The sequence below is a fragment of the Trematomus bernacchii genome, unplaced genomic scaffold, assembly GCF_902827165.1.
Source record: "Trematomus bernacchii unplaced genomic scaffold, fTreBer1.1, whole genome shotgun sequence".
Lineage (NCBI taxonomy): Eukaryota > Metazoa > Chordata > Actinopteri > Perciformes > Nototheniidae > Trematomus > Trematomus bernacchii.
This window is the reverse complement of record NW_022987714.1, coordinates 884,001-897,572: the sequence shown is the minus strand read 5'-3', so window position 1 is coordinate 897,572 and position 13,572 is coordinate 884,001. Positions and strand designations below refer to the sequence as shown.

General features: G+C 42.2%; 1 protein-coding gene across 2 annotated transcripts; it reads right to left on the bottom strand.

The window, feature by feature from the left end:
* Positions 1–239: 239 nt before the first annotated feature.
* On the bottom strand, positions 240–13,051 carry LOC117491898 (DNA-binding protein RFX7). Of its 2 annotated transcripts, none has more exons than XM_034142019.1 (10): positions 12,673–13,051; positions 10,377–10,410; positions 9,029–9,114; positions 8,504–8,590; positions 8,289–8,411; positions 8,089–8,205; positions 7,512–7,596; positions 7,218–7,425; positions 6,391–6,686; positions 240–6,294 (listed from the first exon to the last, which is right to left on the bottom strand). In XM_034142019.1, the coding sequence occupies exons 1-10, from the start codon at positions 12,798–12,800 to the stop codon at positions 3,019–3,021; spliced, it is 4,440 nt and encodes a 1,479-aa protein (XP_033997910.1). In that variant the 5' UTR covers positions 12,801–13,051; the 3' UTR covers positions 240–3,018. The 2 variants fall into 2 exon arrangements, with proteins under 2 accessions (XP_033997910.1, XP_033997911.1); XM_034142020.1 differs by having other exon boundaries at positions 3,019–6,294; positions 8,504–8,542.
* Positions 13,052–13,572: the final 521 nt, after the last annotated feature.

The window sequence follows — 13,572 nt, the reverse complement described above, 5'->3', positions numbered from 1 at the left end:
TTGGAGACAGATACTAAGCATCTTTCCTTAAATCTAAAATCTTTCAAAAACATTATAACATTACCAGCAATGATATTTCATATAGAATTGTTTAGCTAATAAATAAGCCAATTGAAATATTTATAATTAATATTCTTTAAATACCACAACTACTAAGTCCTGTGAAGTTACTTCATGCTTTGAAGCATAGTTTTATTTAATGGAATAAAATACAAAATCATGAGCACATGAACACAAAGAAGATTCTTTAAAAAAGTTTATTGGCTTTTAAAACCACTTTAAAAATCTCACCAGTGAGTACTTTCCATTGAAAAAAGAAACAACGCGTTTGCAATATTAACAAGCTACTGTACATTAAGCAGTACACCAGACAACACCACAGAGGAGGGTTTTTTTTTCTACCGGTAGAAATGGACAAGATAGTCAAACAGAGTTGGTTCTGGGTCAGTCAAAGGTAAAGAATCAGAGTCACTGCTTGATGGAGCTCCTGTACTCATTAAGAGGTGCATTTCCTTCATTCAAATTCAATTATCAGTGCCTTATTGTTAAAGAAAGAATTAAAAGTTTCTTCACAAATGCATTTAGCAAAATAGGAATATGTCAAATCAACAGAAAACAGTCATCAACATAACATGTAGAACAACATTAACTGAGTAAACAGCACACAACAAAATAATGTAACTCATGAAACTAGCACTGCCAGTCTGGTTAACAGAACCTGCCCAAATCACAGAAGACAGTGGTTACCAAGAATACAAAGTACAACAGAAGTCATCACACATGCGTGCGTACAATCATTTATCAACATAATGCGCATGTAGGTTTTAAAAGGTTGTTTAACATTTTTTTTCCCTCAATGCTTTTTATTCTCATGTATGAGAATGAGTAAGAAATGTGTATCTCACTGAGATTAATGCACATTTTGCTACAAGACAATTAGTCATTTTCCGACAGTTAATTTCCCTACTCATCTCGTCATAAAAAATATTTTTTTCTTTTTTGTGGGCACCCATCATTACATTTGTCCATAAAGATGTGGCAAAGCCGTGTCATAAAAATTTAGTGCAATAATGTGAACCTCCAAAGTTTGTTGAAACATGAGTAATCGTTTTTTTTCCCAGTGTCTGCTGAAAGGCTTTGAGCACAATGTCTGTCACAGAGATGTTTGCAACCAGCTAACAGTATCACAACTTTTTTTTCTCAATATACCATGCTATTAATCCTGCTCAAAGCACACATCACTTCTGCAACTGCAGAGACCTATTATCTTTGAATAGAAAAAAAGTAAAAGTAAATCAGCAAGCGAGACCAGACAGCATTACTTTACGACACATTGAGCCAGAAATGTAACACACAACATACAGTATCTTGCCGACTATAGATCTGTTAAGCTTTTTTTTCTTTTGAATGGCACATACTTGGCTAGAATAAGGGCCATAATATAGTGTCTTGATACATCAAATCTCTATGTATCTATTCTATTTACAGATGGAGCTTAAACATGACTTATACAACATTGACAATAGCCAAAAACTCAAGCAAGCATCCTACTGTATCACAGAGCCTACCTGGCTAGCAGTGATGGTTTCAACATGCTTTCAGGTCCATGGTTACCTATAAAACATAGGACAGCGACCATTTCACAAATTTACATACTGTACATAAGATTTACGCAACTTAACCCTTTTCCTCAAATGCAATAAAACTCTTTTATATCTCCGAGGTGCCCCGTTTCTCGTTGTTGGTAATGTTTCCTAGGAGTGTCTCGATGTGTCATAATCTCATGTAATTCAAATGGATCATCTTTGGTATGGAAATAAGGCTGGATTCTCCACAAACATAATTTCATTTCCTCTTGATCCCAAGATGACATCAAAACATAAATGTCAGCCTCTAGCTTTCTACGTAACTAAGCCTTCTCCATACCATTGATATTCTTATCCAAGCTGGGAGTATAGCATGCCAAAATAAATCTCATGACTGAAAGTGTGCCTGCCATGGTTGATGGACAGCGTATCAAATTCCTCTAAATCCATTAATAATAAGGGCACACACAGTGTAGTCGTTAGCCTATACAATACGCATCTATATTGTAACACTGCAAAACAAAAACAATAAGAAATAGTACAGCTGCCTTGATATGATGAAGCTCTGGATGGTTCAGAATGTTCTTAACATACTATTTACAGTCTCTCTACAGATGGCATAAGGCCTTGGACTTTGGGAATAAGGCAGCCAGTTGTTGATTCCTTTTGATGTATTGTCCACAAAGTGGCCTGAATTCCCATCTTCTCCCTACTGATTCATCTACTCCCTTTATAAGATATTAAACAGTACAAGAAGTATAGGCTTTAAGAAAATGTCACGCTCGGACAATGCTCAGAAGTGAATCAGTTTTCCAATGATTTGGTATATGATAAAGTATAAAGAATATGTCATAAATTCAGCACCTGGCAGCATGATGCTACCCTTTTTTAATATTCCGATATGGCAGGCAAATGTACTACAACTATTATGTGCATATACTTCAATCCCAATATTGTCTCCATTTGGTTGAACTTGAACTGCACACACTGAAAATAGTATACAACAGCATAGGTTTTTTGGTCTTTTGTGCCAAATTTCATACCCATCTCTTTCTATCATTAAGTGTCCGTTAAATACAAATATTGCATTATTGATTGGTTATAACATGGAAGATTGTTTCTCTTAATATCCATACCATTTGTAAGTGTATGCTGCCACCAAGTACTCACACTTCTTATTTGAAATGCTTAGATTTCTAATTTCAGATGAGAGAGAGAGAAAAGTACTGAGTACTGAAACTCAGGGTGACAAATGAAAAAGGAGAGAAGAAACCAAAGGTCAGTAGGAGAGATTTTCTGGTAAGCCTGGCACTTTGAACAGAACGGATGGCAAAGTCCAGACAAATCCCAACAAACTATAGTTTAAAAACAGATAAAATACATACGCACCAAACAGACAACAGAAAACAGAAATAATACAGATTAGATAACGTTAGCCCAGCATCTCTACTGTAGTTGGCTGGTCTTTGCTTTCTAGCCAGTCAAAACCAGAGTTCACAGTATCACTGCATATCTGCTGAAAAAGCGGGTCGTTCTTCAGTTCTTCCAGTGTTGAGTCTTCATATTGTTCCTGCTGTTGATTGGGATCAAACAGCAGGTTGGTGTCCAACGTGTTAAGGTCAGTGATGCTACTGGACAGATCTGAGGTCAGTCTCATGTCATTTGAGAAGTCAGACGCCACAGCGTTGAGCTCAGAGGCTACCTGACCCACCAACTGGGAACTGGGGTTGAGGCCATCGTGCCCCAACAAGTCCTTGACAGTGTTGTTGAAATCCAGCTGCTGTTGCTCGTCCTCCACCTCCTGCTGCTGTGTGCTCTGGAGGAGGAGCTGTGATTGTGTCTGCACGGGATTCTCCTGGAGCTGCTGCTGCTGGTCTTGCTTACCAGGACCCGCTTGTGCTTGGCTGTCCCCAGTGGAGAAACTCACCTGTTCCCCACTGCCGCTGTTGAGGTAGCCATGCTGCTGCATCTCAAAGGCAGCAGGGCTGGAGCTAACAGGCAGCAGATTCTGGTGAGCCGTTCCTCCAGAGAAGCCAGGGGTGGTCTCCAGGATCTGTGTGAGGTTCATACGGGCCGTGTAGTTAGAGGGGAGGTTGTTTATACCCAGGCCACGGACTGAATCGTCCCCATCAGCCTCCATCTTGCTGAGGAGAACATTGGTGATTTTGGCGGTGTTACTCTGCCCCTGAACAGGCATCATCTCACTCTGCATCATGATGTTCAGGGGCACAGATTGGCTACGCTGGACCATGCTGTGGACAGAGCTGACCCTCTGGCTGTTGGACAGTATGTTGAGCACCTCGGCGGTGATGGGGGAGTTAAAGGGTGACACCACGGTTGGGGTGGTTGTGGTTGTATTTGTGGTGCAGGTCTGAGGGCCCGTGTTGCCACTAGAGTTTCTCTGGCGCACTGCAGGGCTGACACTGCGGCAACGGAAAGTACTAGACGCGGATGAGGTTGATGCTTTGTTGTCTAACGGTGCAGGCACAGCAAAACTCTCCTGTTTGGTGGGAGTAGTGACACCTATTAGCTGCTGCTGCTGCTGCTGCTGCTGTACTGGGGAAATAGGAGTCAAACGGCCAAAGTGAGAAGCATCCTGTCTCGTCTGAGCCTGAAATGACTGACCGGGAATTGCAAAGGCATGCGGCTTACGAAACTGGTCATCTACAAGGTCTTGGTAGCTGGGCAGAATGCCAATGCTATGGTTGGGCAAAGGACCTGTGGAGTTGCTGTTGTAGCGGTTGTTGATCCATTCCAGTTTGGCTTTGTCAGGGTGAGTAGCCATCGGCCTCTGCATGGGCTTTACAGGGCTGCTGGAGACAATACTGGCGTCGTGGTAACCTGTGATACTTGAGTTAATAGGCGTGAATGCAAAAGGGTTCCTGCACTCCACTGGGCTCGGGGGGACGCTGCTGCTGCAGTTGGAAAGCGGTGTGCTGATGGGGGTGTGGCGACCCATGGCTCCATCCACCGGGGTGATGGGAGCCATGCGGGAGCAGGGGCTCTCTCTCGTCATGCTGTGCCCAAGCGTCATTTCCGAGGTGGGAGTGGGAGTTGGGGTCGGAGTTGGCGTGGGAGTTTGGACCGGAGTGGTGCTGCTGTGGACCGAGTGGAAGAAGTTGGAGCCAGCCTGGTGAGCATTAAGCATGGAGCCTTGACTGCTGGCCGACTGGCTTTGTAAAGACACGTCAACGCAGCTGTTAAACAGACCCTTCAGCTTCATCTGCTCCTCCATCTGGACCAGCTCCTCCACGATGCTGTCCTGGGTCATGTCATCGTCATTGAACGGGAAGTAGTCCATGTTGGGCTGAGAACCTGCAAAGTCGACCATCTCCTGCGTGAGGGTGAGCTGACCTGAGGCCTCGGAGGGCTGAGCTATTAGGGAAAGTTGGTCAGTGGGGGCTTGTTTGTGTTCTGCTGGGATCTGCTGCGCAAACGCCTGCTTCCGGAGCTCGTCAAGCTGTCCCTCCTCCCATATTGTGCTCTTTAAGTGGCTCATCACAGAGGCTTCGTGTGCTCCTGAGTTGGCTGCTAAAGCGTGAGGGCCCCCAGTGATCTGCCGTAGCAAAGCCTGATCCGACGTGCTGGTGTCGGCGCTGAGAGAACGCTCTTCGCGTTTCAACACCAAAGCCTGGGGTTTGACAACAGTCTGGGAGCCCTGCGTGTGTGTGATGGGCGAGTCGGAGAGTGCGAGGATCTGTGTGGGCCTGATGGAGGAGTGTTTCACAGTCACTTTGCAGGGGGCACTCTCTGGTCTGGCAGGAGTTCCCGGTCTGGGGATCCTCTTCAATGAAGCAGGTTTGGGATTGTCAATTATAGTGAGTGGCTGCTGGGAGATAAACACCCTCTTCACAGGAATCACATGGGACTCCCCGCCTGTGCGCTTCCTGGGGCTCTTAGCATCTAGGCAGGGGTCCTTTGTCATGGGGGTAACAGCGGAGGAGCCAATGGAGTTCTGATTATCAACAGTCAGGTACAAAGTACTGTCATGGCAGTTACTGTTATTGCTGTCCCGAGTCCCAGCTGCAGATACAGAGATGAAAGTGGACATGTGGTCACTTTTCCCCCTTGCTCCTCTGTCTGGTCCCGGAGAACACTTAATCAGGAAGCTCGGCTCACTGGCGGCCCTGAACTTAGCCATTCTCTCCCCAGAAGCCATTTTCTCTGTGCCATGGCCGTGGTTATTGTCATTTCCAGCTGCATACGTCACTTTGGTATCAGTGGAGAGGATTGCGGTGGCGACTACGGCATTGGGTCTGATTGCACTAGACTGAGAGGCAGTTGAGAACGCACCGTGGAACTGCATGGACTCGTCCAAAGCAGCGATTGTATTCACACCCGCCGAGGCAGGACGCCCTGTTGTGCTGCTGCTGCTGGGAGCCAGAGCGATGGCCGTCATCTTCACCACGTTCACCGAGCTGACGTGAGGTGTTGGCATCACAGTTTTTATGGGGCTGTTGGTGATGAGCAGGGTGGGGGGGGAGCGCAGCGTGATGGCACCGGTGGCAGAGGGCTTGGGCAGGATTTGTGCGTACCGTGTGCCGTGTCGTGCCATCCGGTCACCCACAGGACTAGCGGAGATGTTCTGGGGATGTTTGGGGGATTGTTTAAGAGACTGAGTGACAACTTGGAAGTTCACAGGCAACACTTTCCCCTCTGCTGTCCCGATAGGGCTGGGTGAGGTCATCAACTGCCTGCCTCTCTGTACCTGGGAGAAGGAAAGGGAGAATACAGAATAACATTTAGGACCATTTGTCAATAACATATCTGATCATAAATAGAGAAAGAAATGTAAGCTGCATACCGTGACTGGGCTGGGGACAGCTGCTACCACGATGCCGATGGTGGGCTGAGGGGACAGCAGAGCGGGGCTGCCACAAGGCATTATGGGGCCGGGGGTGCTGGCCTCCGTCCTCTTCATCTGGGCCTCGCTGGGCAGAGGTGAGTGGAGCTTCTGCTCCTGCTGCTTCTTCTGGATTTTGCGCTGCAGTTGCTGCTTTGCATCAATAGAGGGAGAGGGCAGGGTCTTCATCTGGGGCTGGAAAGAGTTCGTCTCAGCTGTCGGCACAAACGCAGAGGATGGAGTTGGCGTCTTCATTCCTGTCAAGAGTAGAAGAAAAAAAATACACTGTCATTCAGAGCAAAACACATATAAGATTTGCAGTGCCAAATACAATATAAGCAACTAAAGTACTCTGCGGCATATTATCAAGTGTTTGAAAACTAGAACCCCTTTTATCATAGAAAATCTTCCTTACATATTGACAAGCACCTAATACGAGAGATTCGTAAGTATTGACAAAATACATAATTTTCGATTCCGCTCCTTTTTGAGGAAGTGTGAGAGAATTGTCTTTTTGGATTTTAAGCTACTTTTGGTTTGTGTTTGATTGCATTAAAGCCAAGATCTGACTGTTGTGAGTGCTTTGGCCACAATGTAGTCAGTTTGACAAAACATTTTCTCGAATTCAACACCTTGCACAGAAATAAGTGAAAATCCAGGCGCCGTAAACTATGATGTCCAATAATGATAAATATAAGGCACATAAACGAAAATGTAAACAACAAATGCTGTACAGTGCACACAAACAACACACAGTCCCACCACCAGCAGATCAGAGGGCATTTTACCTGTGGGAGTTCCGGTCATAACAGTGAGTGCAGCCATGGACTTAGTACCAATGTAGTGGCTATTGAGCAGGAAGCGGGCCAGGTCCTCCACGTGGTCAAACTGACGACTCAGGACCTTTTGGGCCCACTCACACACCAGTCCGCAGGCTGCAGATCTCATGTCATCCTCAGCGCTCGGGGACTGTCCCGAAGGCTCCATCAGCTCACACTAAGGGAGAGAGCAGCAGGTGGATGACAATCAGGCCTTTTTACAAGTCAAACTAGATTTTACTGTAGGTTTTTTTTGTTACTTACCCCATCACCAGATTTCTGCAGATCCAGGTTGGGTAAGGAGGGCATGTGAACAAAAGCTTTCTTCCTTAACCCGCTATAACAGTATGTGAGAAGGAGTTAAGGTGAAACATCATAAAAGGATAAAGAAATGTAAATGATAGGCTGGTTTTACGTTGGGTCTGGACAAATTCGATTTTGCGTCTAGTCTATATTGCTCAAATCTTCCAGGTCTGAGCAAGAAGACCTCTATAGCCCTCAGGCAATAGCCTTTATTTACCTATCAATGCTATAAACACAATTGTAAATGGGCAAAGAGTTTATCTAAATCTAGAATTTTTAAATGTATGTGGACGATATGTGCCATCAATTCAGATGATGGAAAGCTTATAACCTTAATTTTTCTGATTTAAAAGTTAAAACGGAAATACATTCTCCTCTTCAAATCTTGCTGCCACTACATGCCTACAACAAACACACAGCATCAACTTAGTTGCTCACAATTTGAAGACTATGAAGGCAGAATAAAGTGATGCAAAGACAAAAACAAAGGTGGACATAGGAAGACTTTGTTAACCGGTTCATCTAAATGAAAGGATATTTGGATTTGCCCCTCATGCCCAGTCGGCGTGCCTTCATGTTAGGAAAGACATTCTTCATGATCTTCCCAAAGTCTGCTGCACTCAGTGGGTTGTAGCCCAGATTGTCACAATAGCTCCTGCAAGAGAAGAGCATCCTCCATAAAATTAAAGGTGAAATACATATTGATATTAGTTCTTTTTTCGTTTCCCACACACTCACTTGTATTCATCGTACACCTCTTGCTTAGGGAGGGAAGTCTCCGGGTGCTCTTCTAGGTGATTCCGTATCCAGTTGAATGCATACATCTGTTGAGTACGGCTTGACGACATGGAACTCTGATCACTGAAATTGTTACAGAAAGAAAAAATAAATCTAGTGAGGCAGTGTCCTCCATTTGTACGCATCATTTCTTGTTAATACAGAAACTTTAATACCATAATCCAGGAGTGGAGGACCCCCTCTCATTCTCAGTCCAAATGGGCAGAATTTGGGGGTTGGGGTGATGAATAGATATGGGGAAACAAAGGAAACACAGACAGCTAGGTATAGCAAAAGTCTACAGAAATCTGTGGATTGCTTCAACATGATAATCAATCATACAGCCGAAAAATGAATGATAATTTCGTACAAAAAAAACTCACCAATTACAGAAACCCCCCAAAAATGTGAAAAATATTCAAATGTTCCCCACCCAGTAGATAGTAATAAGCAATGAGACAACAGTGCCAATAATGTAATGAGAGCCATAACAAAGCAGCCTTATGTATGTGAGACAAAAAAAAGTAAAGTGAAAAACTAGTAAAGTAAAGCGTGTGTGTGTATGTATGTATGTATATGTGTATGTGTATGTGTATGTGTATGTGTATGTGTATGTGTATGTGTATGTGTGTGTGTGTGTGTGTGTGTGTGTGTGTGTGTGTGTGTGTGTGTGTGTGTGTGTGTGTGTGTGTGTGCCATACCTTTTATCATTGCCACTGCTGGGACCAGAAGGCAACTTCAGGTAGAGGTAGAGTTTTTCGATGTCTGTAAACTTCTCAACATCTTGCTGTATAATGAAATAACCACAGAAGGAAAATGCTTATTCATATAAAACTAAGTAAAAAAAAATCCCAAACTGATTAAATAAATAGCAATATGCAATATGGATAGAGAATGGAGAAATAAGGTGATCCAAAGACTTAAAATGTTAAATTTAATCCAAGATTTCCAATTGTAACCTATTCACAGCTGGTGATGTTAGATGTTAGTTTGAATTAATTGTAACATTATAGTTGTATTAAATTTGCTAGTAATTCTATGTAATACATCTGTGATTGGATGTGTTTTAGTTGTTATAGTTGTTAGTGTGATGGACACTAAGAAATGTTTTAATATTTGTTGAACGTTTGATGGAAAATAGCTTTTAGTTATAATCTGCCATATAGCATCTCATCTCTTCTTAAGATAAATGTATTTTTATGCATTGTTCTTGTTCAAAAATGTTATCGACTCAGAATTTAGCGCCTATTTTTAAACGCTAAAAAGGTTAGAGTTACACTCAACCTTCCTACTATTGATCCCCCCCAATTGAAAATTGCTTTTCAATTGGTTTCTAAGAACGGACTCATCTTACCTCTTTCCTTTTCTATTTGCCCCTTTGTTGCTATGGGAACCAATACTTTAATGAATGAGGTGAGAGCCGTCAGCCAATGAGCGCTGAATGAAAACGCTAGTTACTACAGCCCATTGCTACAAGCATAGAGTGAATTAGTGCTTCTCAGCTGTTGGGTCTTTTGGCACCATGCCCTTCAAGGTTTTCTTGGATTTTCTAAGTTGACCTTTACACCTGGCGTCAGAAAAGTATAAAAAGGTAACCAAGGCTACCTCAGAGGTTCGGTTTACATAATGAGATGTTCATTTACAAAATCACATGACACAGATTACGGAGCCACCCAACGGCCAAGCACTATGTGTATATCGCAGGTACCATTACAATAAGCATTTTTTTTTCTACATTTGAAGTTTATATTTAGTTTTTATTTGAAATAAGCTTTGATTGTCTGTCCTTATTTTTTAGACGTTATCAGCCGAGGATTTTTCTGGATAACTGTAATTTATGATTTTTGATTGCTGGGCTTTACTTTTCGAATGGAAAGCTTTTTTATTTGACTGTAGTGCAAAATTATGTTTTTGGAAGGCTAAACATCAACAAATATTACACAAAATCATGTTTTTTGAATACACAATACTTCCTTTAAAGGATTTCCAATGTATGAATGTGATTAATTATAATTTGCCAGTTAAAGAATTCATGTTATGGATACTCACCAATATGCTGTCCACTTTTGATTGTACAGATTTGCTATAATAAAAGAAGAGAGCAAAAGACAGAAATGTGAATAAATATGACCTGAACATTGATACATGCAAGATGTTCTCATTTAATTTAATTTAGTTTTTTCCTATCCCTTTTGTTCCAATACATTTGATACGAAACAGAAAGAGTTTTTATAATTTTCCATCCAACACTGTTTTTCTTTTAATACAAATAAATACGCTTAACTATAATATAGAACTTGACGTGCTGTAAAATCTGCTGCATCACCATGCCGTAAAGAAATTGAAATAAAGAGAAATATATATGGCACATCAAAACAGTGGAAAGATCTATCAGAGTGTCATACATATTTATACAAATTATAAATCTCTCATTTGTATGATAATTAAGACTCTTAAAAGAATCAACTTTGGCAAAAACTACAGTCTCAACTCTTCTTTCTGGTGGTTTCTCATTGGGTAGTGTGGGAACTGCCATCTGCAAGATTCTCCACAGATGTTTATTAGGCTTAAACTGGGCCATTCAAGGACAGAAATGTTCCCAAAGCCACCTTGGCTGACTGTTTTGGGTTGCTGTCGAGTTGAACCGTAAACCTTCACCTCAGCACCCTCTCTGTGTTTGTGTGCACTCTGGAGAAGGTTTACGTCAAGGTCCTTTTTGTATTTGTCTGCTTTCTTTCTTCCTTTTGACAAGTTTATTTTGCAAAGAAGCACCGCCACACCATCATGCTGTTAATATCCCTCTGCTTTATTATAATTAGTGATGTTAGCCAGTGATGCTGGCTGGCCAGTTTTAAAGTTTTTACCTTGCCAAGTCATTTGAAATTGGCCAAAGGAAAAAAGCAATGAAGTTATAGGTTGTATACTCATCCACTACTACCAATGGATACCCCTTTAGTTTATTATAGAGTGAGATTTTTTTTAAATTGTAAATTGTCATAATTTGTTGGCAGTTGTAGTGTCACACAATTGTAATTAATGCATCTTTAAATGCAGTCAATTGCTTTTGGACACTACTTTTGTTTTCCACATTACACATTAGGACTCGCTATGATAGTAAAAGCCCAGGTGCTCTATTAAGGAATCGTAGTAAGCTGTGACAGTGTGACAGCGAGCCAGCATGCACGATACCAGGACCCTGAAAATGCAGCAGCTAAATTCAACTCAGCCGTCATTGTTTTCATTATGAAGCTTTATTAAATGTGACTTCTGTCAAAAAAGGAACTTCTGTGATTCAAGGCCACCATTAAGCATATTCCATACATATTAAATTCAAATTTGAACTAAATAAAATGTTTTTGGAACTGGACAGCAATACTGCACCATATCGTTATAGGAGTTTAGAATAGTGGAAAAGGCATTTCAGACGCATCCCTCGATATCTCAACAATAATCAAAGCAGGTGTAGCAAATACTTTATCTGAATGAGCAATTTCATTTTTAGAAATGTTAAAAATACTTTTGAAAAAAACAAAAACAATCTAAAGGCATGTTATCACTTTGTCATAATGGGTAAATGAGTAAGAAGATGAAAAAGGTAAGACTATAACAGCACTTTGTTTTTAAATTGCCACATCTTTCCTTTTAAATCATCTATATTAAAGGATCCAGTTAAGTACATTGTGTCTTAATTCGTAATAACATGTAATTCATTTTAAATGACATCTATAAAGTAGGCATATGTGAATGAGGTGTACACTCTTCCCAAAGCCACAGAACAAAACGTTATAAGACCGGAGTAGATATAGATAATAAAATGTCAAGTTAATTGAGTTGATTTAAATCACAATTTACTGCAGGATGATGGAAAATCAAACAGAAAAAAATGAGGTGTAAATAAATCCAAAGCCACTCCAGAACCTCAACGTGTAAAAACTGCAGTATCACCAGCAGTGTGTTGTGTTGTTATTATCAGCAATAAATTAGTGTGGGTCTGCCTCTGGTTTGACACCTGTCATCCTGAGCATCAGTACCAGCGGTGGGCTTGGTGTCATCCATCACATGGCCTCCTATGGCTCGATGCTAATGATTACAGCTACTACTGCTGCAAATACCCATATTTTAACATGTTATTAATGCATAAACAGTTTGCATATGTGCATCATCCCTCGCTGTTGTCGTATTTCCCGTTAAATATCCCGGGTTAGCACGGGAGCACTGGTGTTATTTGCAGCCGCTTTGTGCAGCACAGACTCCCTGCCTCTCCACAGCTAGATACGCTAATTATGAGGCTACTGCTAGCGAAAAAAGGACAGTGTGGTTGCAGGAGGATAAAATGCATCCTTACCAAATGGAATTCTTTATTTTGAACTGTAACGCGTTAGCCTCGGGCCCCTGGAGTCCTGGCACCAGCGCTGGAAGAGAGCCTAATCCCGAGGCAGGCTTCAGACCAGGTTGTTGTTGATCATCAGCCATCGCGATGGAGGGGTTGGTGGGGGAGCTTTAACAAGTAGGCCTCATCCCCGGCTGTGCTGCACCGGACCCTCCGCTGCTGGAGCGGCTCAGGCAGCTAGGACAGCCCGCTGAATCCACCGCACAGCATGGCTACAAACACTGGGATATCACCCTTAAGAAACACTAAATTAAAACCAAAAAAAGCACCCGGGAATACAAAAGGCATTTCGCAGAGGTCTCTCTCCGCTGCCGCAAATAGCACGCCTGCAGCAGCCAGCAGCAGCTAGACGAGCTGCGTCAAGTCACACACAGGCAGGGCGGAGGAGACCGGAAGTAAACGGGGATTTGGCCTTCGAAGTAAAAGCATGAAATGTGCCATAGTATGATGTATCTAGGACTAGGTTATCATGCTCCACAGCTCAACATCCTATAATGTGTCACTTAGTAATATATTTTAAATGGTTTTATGTTACACTCCCTGGATCAAAAGTCCAACGCAGGCCTGTGTGTTTTATGGGCTACCTAGAAATCACCCACCTACAGTTCAAGACGTAGCCCACTGATTTTATAATCTTTGATTTCAACCTTACATTTGCAGGCTTAGATTTTAGACATGCATAACAGATGTAGGCTACACCATTAAAAATGCATATAGCATCGATCTTCTTTGTTGTTTTGCAATTTTGAACTGCGAAAATAGCCTATTTTCTAACAGTGAGGACCTGGGAACATAAATAGGACCCTAGAGGACAATTCCAAAATGTTTAAATCCATCTTAAAATAATTCGAGATT